General features: G+C 40.5%; 1 protein-coding gene and 1 long non-coding RNA gene across 4 annotated transcripts; one reads left to right on the top strand and one right to left on the bottom strand.

Annotated features, from left to right (window-relative positions):
* The first annotated feature begins 3,223 nt into the window (after nt 1-3,223).
* LOC130687781 (uncharacterized) lies at nt 3,224-4,065 on the top strand. Of its 2 annotated transcripts, none has more exons than XR_009000258.2 (3): nt 3,224-3,468; nt 3,542-3,711; nt 3,773-4,065. It is a non-coding gene; the product is annotated as an uncharacterized LOC130687781 (long non-coding RNA). The 2 variants fall into 2 exon arrangements; XR_009000259.2 differs by having other exon boundaries at nt 3,224-3,483.
* Nucleotides 4,066-5,366: 1,301 nt separating this feature from the next.
* LOC130687682 (protein APCDD1-like) lies at nt 5,367-17,641 on the bottom strand. Of its 2 annotated transcripts, none has more exons than XM_057510853.2 (9): nt 17,469-17,641; nt 13,448-13,688; nt 10,648-10,743; nt 10,401-10,568; nt 8,922-9,501; nt 7,362-7,542; nt 7,057-7,295; nt 6,851-6,959; nt 5,367-6,481 (listed from the first exon to the last, which is right to left on the bottom strand). In XM_057510853.2, exons 2-9 carry the CDS (start codon nt 13,657-13,659, stop codon nt 6,159-6,161), a joined length of 1,908 nt encoding a protein of 635 aa, XP_057366836.1. In that variant the 5' UTR covers nt 13,660-13,688; nt 17,469-17,641; the 3' UTR covers nt 5,367-6,158. The 2 variants fall into 2 exon arrangements, with proteins under 2 accessions (XP_057366836.1, XP_057366835.1); XM_057510852.2 differs by lacking the exon at nt 17,469-17,641 and adding an exon at nt 15,370-15,763.
* Between the last annotated feature and the right edge of the window lie 46 nt (nt 17,642-17,687).

The raw sequence follows: 17,687 nt of genomic DNA, 5'->3' as shown, positions 1-17,687 counted from the left end.
CGTATGCCCCTCTATTGTTCGTGATATATCGTCTTTGATTGTAATCGTTGCCGCGACGCCGAGTAAGAGTTATTTCATTTCATGGCCTTTCTTTTTACTTGTTCTCCCAGGGAGGGCAAAGCGACACGTGTCAACTAATTGCCTCGACTCCCATCGAAGGATATACACCCTCCCAAACAAGAATAAAAAAAAAAACTGAAGGATAGAGTTTTTGATGACAAAAGAGGGCATACTGACAGACGAAATGAGAGAATAGAGAACGCGCTTCTTTACTTGTTCAGCAGAATAAGCCAACAACGTCAATCAACAAAAAGAAATCTTTCATCCAGTTACAAGAAAGTCACGATGTGCTGCATGGAAATCAAACGATCTCCCACCCCCCTCCCAACCCCGCTACACCATTGCTCATCCAAAAAGCCTCCCGAGGCATTGAGAAAAAAAAAAAAGTTGACAATCGTCTGCTGCCTATATAAAGTAAAGGCGTGCAGCACGTTTTATATATAAAGTGTGAGAGATATGCACTAAAAAAAAAGGAAAAAAGCTGCAGGATTTCCCACAGGATTCGACCCTTCTCATCCAGCCGTCATCTCTCGAATCCATGGAAAAAGAAAAAACTTGAAAAATCGATCCGAACACGAACTCAATTCAAATAATGACTCACATGGACTACAGTAATTCAAAAATTAAAACTCACCTACGACATCAAACGTGATGGAACCGCATTTTTTGGATGAGTTAACACACACACTCCCCCCTTGCCTAACACGTTCATAAGAAAAAATCAGATTGCCACTAGAGGTCGCGCTATACCACCTGACAAGTCAAATGAAACCGAACCAATCGACACCCAAATTAGAAATAAAAAAACATTTCACATGAAACACACGCGGGATTTTTTTTTCCACCCAAACCAACCGACCGGGCCTATATTAATGAGCCGTAAAAAAAAAAGGGTGGGATACTACTACACCCCGCATATGATGGAGAATCAAAAGAATTATACAACAACCAAAAAAAAAAAAAAAAAACTCGAGGCCTAGTTGAAGAGGGCCACCACCATTGCACACATGGAAACCAACTTGGCACGAGGTTCTTATATGCATACAACATCAACTGATGGTTAGAGGGGAGACAAAAAAAAATAGGCTGTATGTGTAGGGGAGAAAAAAAAAGCTGGTCCGTGCCGAACAAAAGCGTGCGGTACACACAGCTTCGTGCGCTCCGGAGAGAAAAAAAAAATCGATGATGGCTTATTCTTTTCTCTTTGGAGACTCGAAAGGGGATAAAAAAAACCGTATTGATTGCTCTCCGGCGTGTGTAGGCCGAGGCCCGTCATCTTTAAAAGCCTCCACCCTCTCCTATTATTAAGCAACCCCCCCCCCATCACTTCTCTACATTTTTTTTCACGATGATTTTTTTCACTTGGGGATTTTTTTTTCTCCCCTCCACTTGCATTTTTATTTCACCCCCGCTCTATTGAAACCTCCCGTTGCTGATGTGCCGTCTGGTCCAGTGACGAGGGGAAGAGTGGGGGTGAAAGAAAACTACAGGCCTATCCGCCAGTCATTATACAAGTACTCTTTTTTTTTACTCTCTTCTTAGTTCGTTTCTCTTTCTCTTCTTATTCTCCCCTTTTTTTTTTCTAACTGTAGGCTGAAGTAAAAAAAAACAAAACAAAATACAACAAAAAAAAAATCGATAACTGCAGCAGCAGATATAACGGTACATACACGCAACATCTGGAGGGAAGGGTATAGATTCAACATCACTCCCGAGCAAACGTGGCGCGCGTTCTGTTGTATATAACTGTATACACACCAGATCTTTTCTCTATAGACCTAACCCCTCAACAATTTCCAATCCAAATAAGCCCTGTCATTTTTTCTACAATCCAAAGAGCAAAAAAAGAATAGAACTCGATAACAATCTTTAATCAGTAGCCCAATGAAGCAGCAGTACTACCATCCTGATGCTGTGAATCAACCATGCAAGAGCCTACGACAAAAACATCCCCACAACATAGACAATAAGATCAATCTGATTGTCCTACCTATTTGGATGATTAGCGGAATCACATCCATTGTGATTGTAGGGTGGGCTGGCTGGCACATGTCTGGTTGGACTACAGCTGACTAAAAGACAAGAAAAGAATTAAGCAAAATGAAAGACAAAAGGACACTGAATTTTAATTACCATCGGTGGAGTTAGTGATTGGCCAAAATGAAGATGAGTCACCATGGGCCAGGTGATCAGCCAACGGTCACTGTTGGACTCTCCTCACTATGTTATCCAATGACATCCATGAATCCTACGGAAACAATTTGAATAATTAACCATGAGAATGATTATATTTAAAACCAAAAAGCAAATTACCAATGATCCTGCACTGTGAATTCCTTTTGGAAATGTTTGATCCTATCACCCAAACCTGGCCGATAGGAAAAAAGAGCCTCGTGATAATTACGCAGGTAGAAACAAATAAATATAAGAACTGGAATAAAATCAACTAAAGCAATGGCGAAATTTATGCAAACGAAAATAAAAAGCGAAACAAAAAAAACGAAGAAAATACTACCGAACGGCACAATGGATAGGGGCACGTGCCGCGAGCTTCCCGCCATTTCTTCTTGGCCCCAAAAACTTTGACCTGGCGGATTGACTAGTAGTTCAACACCAAAAGTTTCAAAAACACACTCAGTTTCATTGTTAGATTGTTCAGGATAATGTTAAGTCTTAACGGTTTGGGTGTTCAGGAACAGGATCATGAGAATTGGCACTCTCAGAAAAAAAAAAATTTGGCGCGCAAAGTCGCCCACAAAACACAAAGCACAAATTATCACCGCACACAAATATATAAGTTTACCTCGCTGCTCGCAGCTAAGGACTGATCATTATGAACAACTAAGCGCCTGAAGAAACTTTTGATTACCCCTTCTTTTGAATTTCCGGTAATGCATCGCTGCCTAATCGACTTAAGTCATTCTGCTGACAATGAAAACAATTAATTAAGTAAAACAATAAGGTCAAGAATTTTTTTAATTAAGTTAAAGTTTTAAATGTTTAAACAGATTTTGGTTAATAAAACAACTGAAACTACCTACGTCATTTACAACAATTAAAAAAACTTGTTTCGTTTTTTTAACCGTTAAAATGACATCTGACGTCGTCCATTTTTTTTTATTGCCAGCTGATTTGTGCACAGCTTCCAACAACGTTTGCTTTTTATGATTTCATCCTTCAAGGCCAAACAACCAAAAATGGCACATATACTAGGCAAAATCATGACATATCTTTTGCTTTTTTATTTTTGTTTTCATGTTCAACATTAAATTTGTACTGCTTTGTGAATAGAAACGAGACGAAAAAAAAAAAGACGAAAAGATTCGTCAGCTGCAAATGGCCTCGACAACGCCGTGTGCATCATGGAGTGTTGCGAGCTCCTGACGTCGGACTTTCAATAGCGAAAATGTAACTGCTGCACAGGTTACGTATGATGGATATGTATATTTTATTTTGAAACCATTTTTTTATTTCATTGCAGAAGTGTAATCAGACTGGTCAAACTCACACTCTTCCACAAATGGTATATGCATGTCAAAAAGAAATCATTGGCCATGACAGTGGGCCACGCATGCTTATTTTAGCAGACGGTTTTACCCTTTTTTAGAAATCTGTCGGTACCAAACACCACTCAATTTTGTTTGTTTGCCTGTAAGTTGGGTTTTTGTATTTTAAAGAAAATGATAAATATTTATTCCGATCCATCACATAGACGTCGCTGGTGTGCCAGAGTGTTTGTAATATTAGTACTGGCCGAATTGAGCTGAATCAGAAAAACAGCTGGCATTGAATTCGTCAAATTACGTGATGGTGGTCAAATCGATGGCCACTCCAGTGTATGCAATCTACTCGACATGCTTGGGAAAGACATCAGCAATCTTTCACGGCGGGGAGTTTTCACTTATTTTCACACATCATTTACAACCAGGATGGTCAATATGGAAAACGTCGGAAAAACATGTTTAATTTGATATGGCGATGTTTGAACAAAAAAGGAAACAAAGTTGGATATGGAGTGGAAATAGCTTTCTACTGAAAAAGAATTTACTTCTCGTGAGGCATGTTTTTGTCTTTTGTCGATCCTGTTACATAACGACTGTAAAACAATGAACTGCAAGCCGTAAAACAATACCACTTGATGGGAAACAATTCAAAAAAGAACTTGCAAGGAGAGTTAATGATCTGACTCTGGGTGACTGATCTGTGTGATGATTTTATGTTTCAGTCAAGTTCAAAGAGAATTCTAGAGTTTGAACCTATCTTTCTGTGATAGAAGTGAAATTACTGAATTTCCCTTGGAGCAAGCCAATAACGACCTGGAACAATAAGGGGAAACCCACAACAACAAATGGAAAAAACGCCATTGAACAGACTGAAGATGGCTATCTAGTTGTATGTTTTTTAAATTTCTGATTCTACCTTGCGGTATGCGCATAAATTGTATGAAATGAACTTTATAGTATTTAAATAACTTAAAAAGGAATCTGAAACAATTATTTTGTTTTACGAAATAGTTTTACAAAAATGCGCCTAAACAGTTTCCACGCCATCTGATGGGCAAGAGAGCAACAAATATTTTTAGCAATTCTTTTTCTTAGATGAGGAAGTTCTCGTATGTGAACTAATAACATAGACGTGGTCTTTACCTACTAGGTTAATAATCTAGTTTTTAAAATTCGGGATTCCCTACTTGCGCGAAGAATGTTCCCACAAAAATGCTGTTTGCAAAAAGATTAAAACTGCAGGATCAAACATAACACAATTCATATTCTTTAGCTAACAGAACAATTGTAAATATTCTGCAATTTTGTTTTATAGGTTATCTAATCGATAACCTTGTTATTTAAAAACGAAACAACTTTATTATAATAAGCCAGTAATTATGGTGACCGTTAGGTGACAGCACTTGCTTGGGCACTTTTAAAAATGCTGTTTGCAAACAGGTTAAATTGCAGAATAAAACACGCCAAAATTCTTATTGTTAAGATAACATAAAATTTGATATTGTTCTTCGTTTTATAGGTTATCTAATTCATAATCTTGCGATTCGAAAGTGAAACTTAGTTTTAGACATAGAAAAATTCAGTTGTCGTGGTGGCCGCTAGGTGGCAGCACATGCTTGAGCACTTTTTCAGCGTTCTGTTTGTTTACATTATACCAATTTAATTTTGTTGCGTACATATACGCAGCAGAAAATGAGTAATAATTCATATAATTCATAATCTAGTGCCACCTATTAAATTTTCTGGTTTACTACTCTTAATTTATCGTAGAAAATAAACATTTGAAGCATTACCTTTAATGTTTGTCTATTTTTTTTTTTCGCGATACAAATGAAAATTCATTTTTTTCCCCTTAAAGTCTGGTTACATGAATGAAGGTGGATGCACGAGTCTGTTACACGTGTGTGGAGCTGCAAAAGAACGTGGTGACGAACAACAACAAAATCCGGATGGTGAAAGAGAAGCTTTAAAAAATTGCGTACACAGACGGATGGCAACAAATAAATGTAGTGGGGAAAGCATCTAATCTTACCAGCTCGACTAAAAAATTTTGATTTCTCTTTTTCCCGTGTTTTGTTGGATAAAAACAATCAAAAAGAAAGACTGGGCTCAATTGAGGGGTGTACACAAAATGATTATCGTGTGAATACAAGATGACAACGTCAAAGACGGTGGTGTTGGGCAAAATCGTTGCACAGAATTACGCGGACAAGAATTACATCGAATAGAAAAGGTAGAGAATAAAATACGGAGAAGCATGTGTTTCGTGAAGCTGTTGGAAAAGTTTACCTTACGTTTGATCGCTTTCTAATACGACAATTAAATGCACATGTAATGTTTCTATGTACACGTAGAGGTTAAATGATCTACGCCCGTTAAGATCCCACACTTTTTAGACGTACGACAATGTTATACATAGATACAAAATAAAACGGCAATCAAAACACAATAACGGACGACACAACATTGATCGTAAGAAAGAAAATAAAAATGATTTTTTTTTCCAAATATTGATTAATTACTGCTTGTAAAACGAAAGGAAGGATTGTTTGTCGTAACAACAAAAGATATCTGTAGGAAAAAAAGTATTTAAAATTAAAGAAGGTAGATGGCGTTGGTGAGTGTTAAAGCCCCCCAAAAGACGTAACTGAGCGTGACAGATGACGATCCGCTCGAGTCTCCCGACACTCTGGCGTGCGGGATTATGGGGCCCAACTCGTTGGAAGCGTCGTTGACACTACTCAAATCCTCCCACGTGCTCTGGCACTGCTGCAGAGGCGGCAGATAAGACGTCGGGCGGACGAGGTCGAGCCCCGATGCCGATGATTTCGACGGCGTTCGTGGCTCGCTCGGATTTTCGGCAATTCCAAAGTACAAAAGCGGATGCCCGATTCCATTCACATCCATCTTCAACAAGTCTGTTTTGTTTCAAGGGGAAAACGAAAAATAAATTAACTTTTCTGTTTTGTTTTCCTTACGTTTTATCAGTTTCCTTTGCTCTTTGTTATTCTTTCCTTTATCTTTTTTTTTTCCAAACGAAAGAGGGATCTCGCATTTCCACTCGAGAAATTCCGACGTTTAGTCAAGAGAGAAAGACTACAAAGATTTTAGTTATTTTATTTTTTTAAGGATGGCGTCTTAAGTGGTGCATTCATCTCGATGCCCCATTTATCGTCAGATATTATAACAACCCCGCCCTGATTATTTATCGACTGAACGGGCCATCCCTAAAAAAATAAAAAGGCGTAGACGCCTTGGAAGACGGTAAGATGTGCTCATTATATTACCATTGGCTACCGTGGGTACTCGGATTCCCAGGCCAATACAGCCGCCGGTGTGCGTGACGTCTTGCGGTCGGTCCACTCTCCAACTGCCATCCATGGCACATTGATTGCCCTGATTTTTAATTAAGAAAAAAAAAGAAATTGGTTTAGACATTCTCTTCTATCTAAAATTTTAAATCATTATAAGCGTTTCAGGTTATGCAATGCACCTTAAGTCCGTTCAGGTTGCGGGCAGTGGGTTCGTCGTGCACAGTAATGACGACCGATTGAACGAAAAAGTCAAACTCCGTGGCGCCTTGAACGCGATCGGAATCAGTGCCGGGCAAATAATGACCTGCGGCCAAAACCGTCAGCGTCGCATTGGAGCAAACTGGATCGGCGAAATAGTGGAAGAGTGCCTGGAATGTCGGCGATGACGCGGCAGCCGAATATTTTCCCGCGTTCAATCCTGTAGCGATATTTCCGAAGTGAAATTGAGTTCAATCGATAGCAGTAAATTATGTCTGACAATTACCATTTTGGTGATCGGTAAATTTCATCCGTCTCATAAGGAAAGTTCCGATAGGCCGCGTCTCGCAAGAAGAGCTGATCCAGTCGCCCATTGGGTAGACGGGCAGGCGAGGACGGGCGTGAAGGTGGGGCGGGGACTTGTCGTTGGATTTGGCCACCAACCGACACACGTGGCAATCGTTTGCCTACGAAAGAAATTGAAAAAAGAAAGAAAACTTTTCATTTCCCGACTATTGAATTGCAAATGAATTTCACGCTGCAAAAGAACGGAATTTTATGTGCAGCGTATTTTTTTTTTTTCGTATTTACATAAATCTTCCAAAAATTTTAAAGAAGGAAAATAACAAAAACAAAGGACATCCAAATTTGGACAGGAGCGATAAAAACAAAAACAAGGTTAGGTGGGACAGGTGGAAGATGCCAGAGAATCGGTTATTCCCATCTGATTGCCGTTTCTTGGCCGTTGACTAATGGACATTGAACACGCGAAATATAATTCCACGCAACAACCAAAAAACACGACAAGAAACAAAGCAAAACAGACAAAAAAAAATTTATAAGAAAACAATAAACGAATGGCCGTGGGAAGTGGTGTCGATTTCATCTCCATTCTTTTTTTCTTTGAATATTTATTCCCCTCCACCCTGATGTTTTGGGACAAAGTCCAATATTAAAAATTCAAACATTGAAATCGATAATTTAAAGTGAACAGACACACACAATGCAACCCGCTGTTCTATGACTAAAAAAAAAAAGAGGCAAAAATATAGAGAATAAAAAAAAAAAACAATAGGTGGAGCAGCGCACGCGGGTCGCATTCCCTTCAATAGTTTCTTCGCCTGCCCCGTTTGCTGACAGCGGGAGGTCATGCAGACCTTTTAATACACGAAAGCCCCCCTCTTTTTTTTTCTCAATAGCCTCCCTGCTCATTCGTTGTCTCAACAGGGGAAACAAAAAAAAAATAGAAGCGACAAGAAGAAAATGGAGGCAAATAAAAGAATTCAAACAAGAGGAAGATGAAAAAAAAAACAAGAGAAAATACATCCTGCTGGGTATTTGGTCGGTATTTGTTTTTTCTTGTCCGATTCCCCTTTTGTTTGAAAATTCTTGTTCCTTGTTTTTTTCAGCCTCCCTTGCGGAGAGAAGCCGTAGCGGAATTCTTTACATGGACTGAATTCACGCTGCGAAAAAAAAAAAGCTCCTCTTCTTCTTTTCTGTCTAGCGTCGGTGCCACGTATAAATTCAACCCTATACGTCATACCCCCCCCCCCCTCTCCTGGAACCACAAGACCCCCCTCTAGGACCCAAAGTTTTCGGATTTTTTATAACGACGATGCAACCGCCAGAGAAAATAATAATAATAAAAAAAAAACATACATGGATCATAATCTCTACCATATGGATGCTGTTCAATAATTTCTAAACAGAAATACAAACGACTAAATGGTTGGATTCCAGCGCTGTCAGCGACGGGATCGAACGTGTAATTGCTTTATTATCGTTCGAATCTCGCGGTACCTTTCCCCCCCCTTAGAATAAAAGAATAACGAGAAATACAACTGACCTCCTGATGATCGTGACGAACAAGCGCCGGTTGATAGGAGGTGGGCCGGTAAGAGGCCCGTTGTTCCAACTGTGGATGAATGTTACCTAAGAAAAGAAGCGTCTGCATTTGCTGGTCGGCTGACGGATGATGGAAATTCTTTTTCTTATCGGCCAACGGAAGATCCATGTGAGCCAAAAGATCCCTGGGTCGACGGACAGTCCTGATCAATTGCAACTCGTGGTAGACGGCGTGGAAAGCCGACAGGCAATCGATCTCGTCCAAAGCTGCCATCTGATGGGCGGCCGTATCAGACGTTGCAAAGTCTGATGAAGACGCGTGATGATGATGCGAACCGTTGTGGGAGACGCGTTTGGAACGCTGATCCGCACCAGTGGAGCCGCCAACCTTGTTGCCACGACCGCTTCCATTGCCGTGACGCTTGCCGTTGCTGGCCGTCATCCAGTGGCGATCAGACGGGCTTGATTTGGCGCTGCTTTGTTTCACTTGGCCAGATTTACCTTCGCCGGAAACAGCGTAATTGTAGATCAGGTACTCTTTACGAACTCTCCAAGGGCGAGTTATATACCCTGGACACGACCTGTCATTAGAAAGCAATAAAGGTTAAATAAAAGCGCATCTTAATTTATGGCTAGAAGATCTAACGAATATCAAATGCTCTTAGGCACAAACCAAGTCATCCTTCTAGCTCTTTATCCACGCCTAATTACTTCATCGCTTATGGAGATGTTTGACTCTTAAATATATGGCCATTTAGGATAACGTCCCTTATCAACGGACCATACATTGATGCTTTATCTTTACTACACCGGATTCACTTACACGTAAAATTGAGTCCTTGTCCAAAAACTTTTAGTTTAACAACTGCCTCCCACTGAAAAAAGTACTTTACGTGTACCGTCCATAAATAAAGGTAAAAAAAGAAAGGGAGAGCTAAGTGAAACAAGTCAAAATATCTGGGGTCTAGTTTAAAAAAAAAAAAAAAAATCAGGTATATAGACATAAACCAATTTCTTTTTTAACTTGAAACCCAATGCACACACGCGATGTGTTATAAGCTGTTGGCGTGTGAGCGGAGGCAGCTGCAAGTTAAGAGATTTACTTAGCGGATAAATAATACAAGACTTTTTTTTTTTTTTCTGCCCTCGTTTTTCTCGGTACACTTGTTTATCACACATTATCGTTTGCCACCAAAGAAAAAGTCTTTGTTGTTAAGATTTTCGTGGAAACTATTGCGAGTCACGCTGATGCGCCATCCTTGTGTTATTTTCTCCCCTCGAAAGGAAGAATAACCGAATCAACACAAAGCGATGACAACAGGCACAAAGTGATTGTCAAACGGAGATAAGCGTATTTTTTCTCGTACTAAAGGAGGGGAAAATTTCTCCTATTTTGGAACACGACATGGAACACGGAATGTAAACAAAACACAGAACAAAAAAAAACAAAACAAAAAACAAATATGAATGGTCCGTTTACCGATTGACTCTTTGCATGACTTCGTCGACGACATCCTCGCTGTAGGCCACCAAATAGACCCGGTGTAGGGTGTACTCGGACTCGGCGGCGCCTGGAACGACCCACGATGGCTCGCGCATCTGCAGCTGGCCTCTGGCCGTCAGCGTGTACACCGGCGTCGTGCACCATCTGACATTTTATTTAAAAGGAAAATAATGTTACGTGATTGCATAACACGATGTAAAAGGATCCAAGTTGTTCATCTTACTCGTCGCCGTAGAAATGTTGGAGCAATTTGAAACTGCCGTCACGCTCGAACTGGTACTGGCGCAGGACAAATTCCGGGCCGGGTCGCGTTTCACATCTGCATAGCACACAATCAGTCCCAAAGAAATAAAAAGGTCATTGATCGATAGAACACGAAAGTTAACGTAAAACACATATCGATCGCATTTCAAAAATATTTTAACCGAATGTTGTTATTGTTATCCAAAATCCAAGTCATTTAGATCGAAGTAATAGATTAAACAGCGTCTTTCCAGTGTTTTTGTTTGTACATCTCCCCACACGAAAGAGAAAAAAAAAACGAGCTTCTGCTTTTATTTCGTTTAAAGCGCACGCGGTCAGGTATGGCGCTGTTCCACTGTTTCTATACCTACTTTTAAAGAAATTGAAGCAACATCTATTTTTCCAAGCCCGTCAAAACTTGGGGCATATATAACAACCCAAGTTTTTGGACCCACGATAAATAACTCTAGCGCTAGTTTGCTGGAGGATGACTGTTTACTGAGACTAGACAGAGATGCGCTGGCCGAAGAGAGGCTCTTTATCCAGGCCATTAGCCGTGATGTTGTTTTGATCTGTTCGTGTCAAATCTATCTGTCTCGCATCACACATCCCCACGGTTTGTTGTGCCGCAATACGGCCAGAACACAAAAAAAGGGGGGGAGGAAGTTCCAGCTCAGCGAGGAATTGTTTACATAGACAAGCACAGTCGGAAATATTTTTGTGCGAGGCTCGCACGTGATATACACGGCACAGCGGGGACGTAGCCTCTCTCTTTTTTGTGCTGCGTAGAGCCCCTCAAGAAAGACACCAGCAGCCACCGGTGTATATAACACGCATACAAACAGTGCGGCGTAAACAGCAACCCCCTCCTTAAAAGGTTTCTCTCGTTCGCTGCACAACCGCACTGACATAAAAATACACGCAGGTTCCATCAAAGCCGAAATTTTCTTTCAATGGGTTTTTGTTCTTGTCAAAAAGGGGTTCTTCTCTTTTCTCCAATGTCCGCATCGAAACTGATAGTGGCGTGTGTGACAACAACCGAAAACGGTATGAAAAATGAGACTTCACGTGCGTCGGAGTAATTCCATTGTTGAATAAAAAAAAATAAATCTAAATCAAAATGATATCGGAAAATTTATCAATTTCAACGAGACGGCCAGCGCGCAGAAATGAACATCAAAACTTTGGCGCTGTTCAAAAAAAGACACAACCTTTCATCGCTAATTTATGACTGGGTTATTCAGATTGTCTTGAAACGCTCCTCTTGTGTGACCGCAGACCATGAAAAAGGAAAAAAGAGAATGGTGAATAAAAGATGGTTCATAAGACGGTGGACCCATTTAAGAGCCCACGCTATTCCAATCAGACATGGAAGGGAAAAAGAGGGGTTCCAGTCAAACGCTTCCAATACATTCCAGTGTCTGTAAAACGCATCCAAGTCTCCCAAAAAATTCTTCAACTGAGGCAGCCATTGAAATGAGGAAAAAGGAAAAAGAAAAAAAACGGAGATTTCTGCTAAAGCCATAAAGTGGTTTCGTGACATGAAGAAAAATATGGAGGAGGACTCGAGTGACACGTCTTACAGTTTCCCTTTTTCTTACTAACTCTACTGGAAATGTAAAAAAAGAAAAGGTTTTTATTTTTTACCCTCTTTGAAATAAAAACTAAAGACAACCCTCATAGAAAAGAAGAGCTTCTGGAGACCACCTAAGGTATTAAAATTTTTTAACCCCCAAACCAACCCCCTCCTATGTCCGACTGCAGGGGACAACAAGAAATAGAACTAAAAGATAAGAATATTTTGACCCCCAGAAAATATCTTCCACCGTAATATAGTTCCATCTTTTCTATTTTGACAGCAGCAATACAAATGAAATTTCCCCACACAGAATTCCATCTCAACTTATTCTATACGTTTAATGATTAGTAAGACCAACATCGAAATCAAATCACAATTCTATTTAACGTTCTCTGTCCCACATCCCTCCGTCCCTGCCGGAAACGCACAAAACACAATAATACAATAAGACTTCATCACCGGTCCGCCCTCTTATCGTCTCACTCCAGTCAACGGCAATTGACAGCTCTTGTCGCCTTCCCTATTTTCGACTGGTCTATAAAAGCTTCCCTCTCAATAACCTATTCCCCCACATACACCCCCGCACTCGTCCCGCTTAACGACGCAATCACACAAGAGGACCATATACGTTTGTGCGCTTGGATTTTGTTAGTCCAAAAAAGAAAAAGCGTTGTGTGTCTCCCTCTTTTTTGCTTCTCTGGTTTTCCTTTTAGGATGACATCCCCAGCTGTCACATGACAAAACAGCGAGAAGGAAAAAGAGACAACGGCTTCTAACGAGAAACCGTGTCGAACCCAACAGTGTCAACCTATCTCACACACACCCTTCTTTTTTCGCGACATCCATTTTCCTACACACCGGATCTACTTGCTAGGGGTCGGCCTTTAGCGGAAATCGAATCCGAAATGTGTTTCAGAACAACCTCAATGGCGGATGGCCAGAAGGGCGTATTGTCCACCATCGAATCGTATTACAAACCTACTGGATGTCAGTTCGATTCGTTTCTTGTTTCAACCCCACCCGAAAAGAATTGGGAGACATGCGACAACGTGTTGCTTTTAATTACTATGCACATGGGAAATGGCGAAATGGCCAACAGCTCAAATAACAATAGACGAACAAACGTCTTCCGTCGACCCTATCCATGTCGAGCGACGATGAACTCAATAAGAAAAGGGAATGAAAGAAATTTCAAACTTACTCTTGCGAGACCCAAAGACCTTTCATGTCCGGCGGGTAAGAAGCGTGAGCTGAGCGTTCACCGTTTTGGACCCGCCGGAAAGCGGCCGAACATTCGGGAAGAGATTCGTCCAACTCGAGCAAAAGATTGTTCATCAGGATGGATGATGATGGATTATTATCGACGCGATTACGATGTCTCCGTTCGGCCGACACCATTAGCGCCACCACCATCACCACGAGAAACACGAAGCCTCGCTGACCTGTAAATATCAAAGTGTTCAATGACTAAAAACAATTAAGATAAATGGAGCAAAGCATTCCTCAGCTGTTGTGTACATAACTAGGGTGACACCAGAAAGTGTGGAAAATTTGTTGGATAAACACACGCGCCACAGAAATCGCTCAGTCCGTTAGGGTGTCGTGATTTTTGTCGGCGTTTGTTGACCCAACTGTGTCTGTTCATCCCCACCCCCCCTTCTTTGGTATTTCCCACCAACCCTCTACGACCACCTCCCCCATTCCCCACACATCATCGTTAATCAGTTCAGCAATAATATCGGCTTTCGCACTTAATGCTTTTGAATTGCACCATTTTTTGTTTATCGCGTCACATAAATCGGGATTTTAACCAAAGAAAAAAAAAAAGGTGGGCTGATATGAGAAAGAATCAATGTGAACGAGGATATTAAGCTTATCAGGACGTTTGTTGACGTCCGGTGTTGTCGCCATGTCGCACCGCCGGCGCCTTGTCTGTTATGGGGTTTAATCTTTACACTTTCCTTTTTGTGTCTGTGTGTTTTTGCCGCAGTTACACCGAGAGTGATACTCAAATAAAAAAAAGATGCGGCTGGAAGTCTACGATGTGTCTACGTAGACATTAAACCGTGTTGTATAGGGTTAACCATTGCAGATGCCAAGCGGAAGCGAATCAGCCGCTCTTACGGCAAATTTTTTTCTTTTACGAGCGCGCGTTTTACCAAGCATAACTTTAGATCCTTACATAAGGACATCAAAAAAAAAAGATGAGCGTTGGGTGCAACGGCCAAGGGCAGAACGAATTGGTCGCACAAGGATCTATCTCGGTCATTTATAGCTCGTGTAAATATAAACTTGTTCATGCTCTCTGGCAACAGCCAACGATGACACACACGCACACACAAAAACACGCTGGTATGAATATAGAACAATAATATGCCGATGTCGTCTATGTATAAAAATATTTCGTCTTTTATAAAGAAACGCGATGGAGACGGTATATATTATGGTTGTTAAGCAAAAAAAAAAAAAAAAAAAAAAAAAAAAGAAAAAGGGACGAGTGTCTCTCTTTTTTTTTTATTTTGTTTTCTTATTTTTACAAAACGATAAATGCCGCCGGTTGGTAAACGATTCATTCAAGCCTGTCAAGGAGAGCGCGGACGGGGAGAGGCAATTTGTTTCCCAACTCAAAAAACAAAAAAAAAAACAATTTTCTTTTGTGTTTTGATATCCAAAATTGTCGTCGAATTTGAATGCGGCAGAAAAAGTAATAATAAATGCAATATATCGGGTAGGCAAACAAAAATTGAAACAATATGTACGTGCACGTACAAAATGTCAATTTTTTCTTCAACTTCAAAAAAAAAGAAATACCCCCAAAAAAAAGGGGGGAAAGAAATATATTAAGAAATGAAAATGGGCAGGCGTAACTAATGCCAAGAAGGGAGTGGGACTTGAGTTGATACAAGGTAATGACCCGTGTGGTGACGGAATGAATAATTAAACGACGCGGCGGAAATGCTTCCGGGACAGGAAACACGAACACAAAACATTTTTTCTTTGACATGGGCGACAAATTCTGTCGTTCCCCCGATTTTTTGGGCTCTCTCCCATTTTTCAACAAAATCAAAAATTTCGTTTTGTTTTTCTTTCAACGTTAGAAATTAATTGCGACACGGAACGTACCGTTCATTCTCGAATGGATTTGAAGAAAAGGTGCCACGTCGTCTTGTAAATTACTGACTCACATTACACGCAACACTGGTAAGCTTTCAACAACTTGCGGACGTTGTTCAAAACAAAGAAAATCGTCAGAGGCAAGCCGGCATTAGCTGTAATGAAGAGCCGTTGACATACAAGACGTTGCACTCTGTCGTGATGACACACTGACACACACGCACCACAGATGAATGGGAGGAGAAAAACCAGCCGTGTTCACAGGGCCATTAGTTAATAGTTCCAAAACACGCCCATTAACAAAATGTCGAACGAAAAGAAAAAAAAGGAAAAAAAAAAGGAAAAAAAAAAAAAACCGGAAACAATTTTGAATGAGGGTAGGACCGGAGCGAACCTGGCTCTTTGACCACTGGCAGTCGACTGACTCTTGGCATAGGAGGACCCTGCGCTCTTATCAAGCTATCCCAACCGGTACATGTTCCAAAAAGACTCTCTCTTTCTCTCTATCCCTCTCTCTCTATGCAGTTCGTTTTTCTTTTTGTTTACCTCCTTTAGCCACAGGAAAAGTTGATTGTATTCAAATAAATGTAATGCACAGACAGTGACGATTGCCGCATCGATCTTGCCGTTTGAATGAAGCATTCCATTCAAACCCATATTTATATTTTGGTCATAGGCTGACAAAGCCGCTGCCTTGTGTAGCGATACACCGACGACGTGGCTGTGCGTTTTGAAAAATAAAAATATCGAGAACTAAGAAAAATAAAAATTTTTTTGGGTTGAAATCAATCTTCGTGTTTGCTGCTGGGGTGTGGGCTAGTCGCGTGTTGCCGACGCTGGCCAGTTTACCTCGTTATTATACCGACCCCCCATCATTTTCTCTATGAATTTGGTTGGGTGGAAACGCTGACATTTGTGACAGCCGTAGAATGTTAAACGCACAAACGACTTGAGAAGATATCCATCTGTTGGCTTTGTTTTTTCTTTCCCCCCACGGATTGATTCTCTTTGTTTTCGGGACTGATGTCGACTCAAGAGCCAGCAGCGAATACGTCACAGCGGGGAAACGAACCTCCACGAACGGTTTCCCCGAATTCGTTGGACCCTTACATTTTTAAGATGTTGCATCGTTTTGATTTTCTATACGTAGCTTTGTGTCCGTGGTGAAAAGAGAAAAATGATATAGCTCCTCTTAAAACTGTCTTCTACATATTGATCGATATCTTGTTATTAAAATGAATCTGACACAAGGGCCTGATATATGTGTGATCCTTTCGAACAGCACTTGTGAAATGGACGCCATTTCTCCATGCTGGAATCCTCGTTTCAATATACAAATCCCTTCTTTCTTATCGACCGAGTCTTGACAATCAAAGTTTGATTACGACAATAATTAATCCATCCTTCGAGATGAACACTTGTTTTTTTTTCTCTCGTTCGTTTTGAATTAGAAAAAGAAACAAGTCGCCTGATTTCGAAAGTCAGTTTATGCATTTACATGTAATGTTTACGTTTGTCCTAAACGATCACGACGTTTTATTTACTTTCTCTTGGTTTTAATGCAATGTCTCGGCCATTGGGACAAGTGGATTTGCAAAAGATACTAAATATTTATGCCAGGCGATTCAATCTCTTGATCGAGACATTTTGGCAAAAGTGCAACAACATGGCCAACACAGGCGTTTCCCACATGTTCTGCAATTTTGCTGCCAATTTCTCATCAACAGTTTGATTATTCTAACGGATAAACACAATAATGAAACCATGGGTAGATATTCGGGGCATTGATTACCCGCATAATATAGCTGATTCTGGGATTTCTGCACCAACTGAGAAAATCAACGTATCAAGTAGTTCGGTTCTGGCATCCATCACCGTGAGTGTTAACGTCCTTTAAAGGATCTTTTTTTTCTACATTTTCTTCGTATTTCTCTTTTTTCTAAGTTGGCATGGAAATTTGAATTTCATCAGATATGGCACAGCAGTTGCAGCATACATTATTGTGGGGACTCAATACCGCGCCCAATCACGTTATCTCAACACATTTATGACACTACACAGGTTTAATCTCCTGTTGTTTTCGATTAAAAATTTCAAAATCCACCTACTTTAAAAACCAGGTCGTAGAATCCGATGAATTTCACCTCTGCTTTTGGAGTACTGCAACAAATGCCTTCCATATAATGCCAAGGAAGACAAATTCTTCAAAATGTTAACGTTTCTAACAAGTTCCATTCACTACTTTGAAACAGAAAGAGTTGGTTTCACACACGATTCGATAGATCTATTTATGTCAATCTTGCATTGCTATAAAGACGTTAACTTGA

Source organism: Daphnia carinata, chromosome 4 (genome assembly GCF_022539665.2).
Source record: "Daphnia carinata strain CSIRO-1 chromosome 4, CSIRO_AGI_Dcar_HiC_V3, whole genome shotgun sequence".
NCBI classification, from domain to species: domain Eukaryota; kingdom Metazoa; phylum Arthropoda; class Branchiopoda; order Diplostraca; family Daphniidae; genus Daphnia; species Daphnia carinata.
This window is presented reverse-complemented; position numbering and strand designations above follow the sequence as displayed.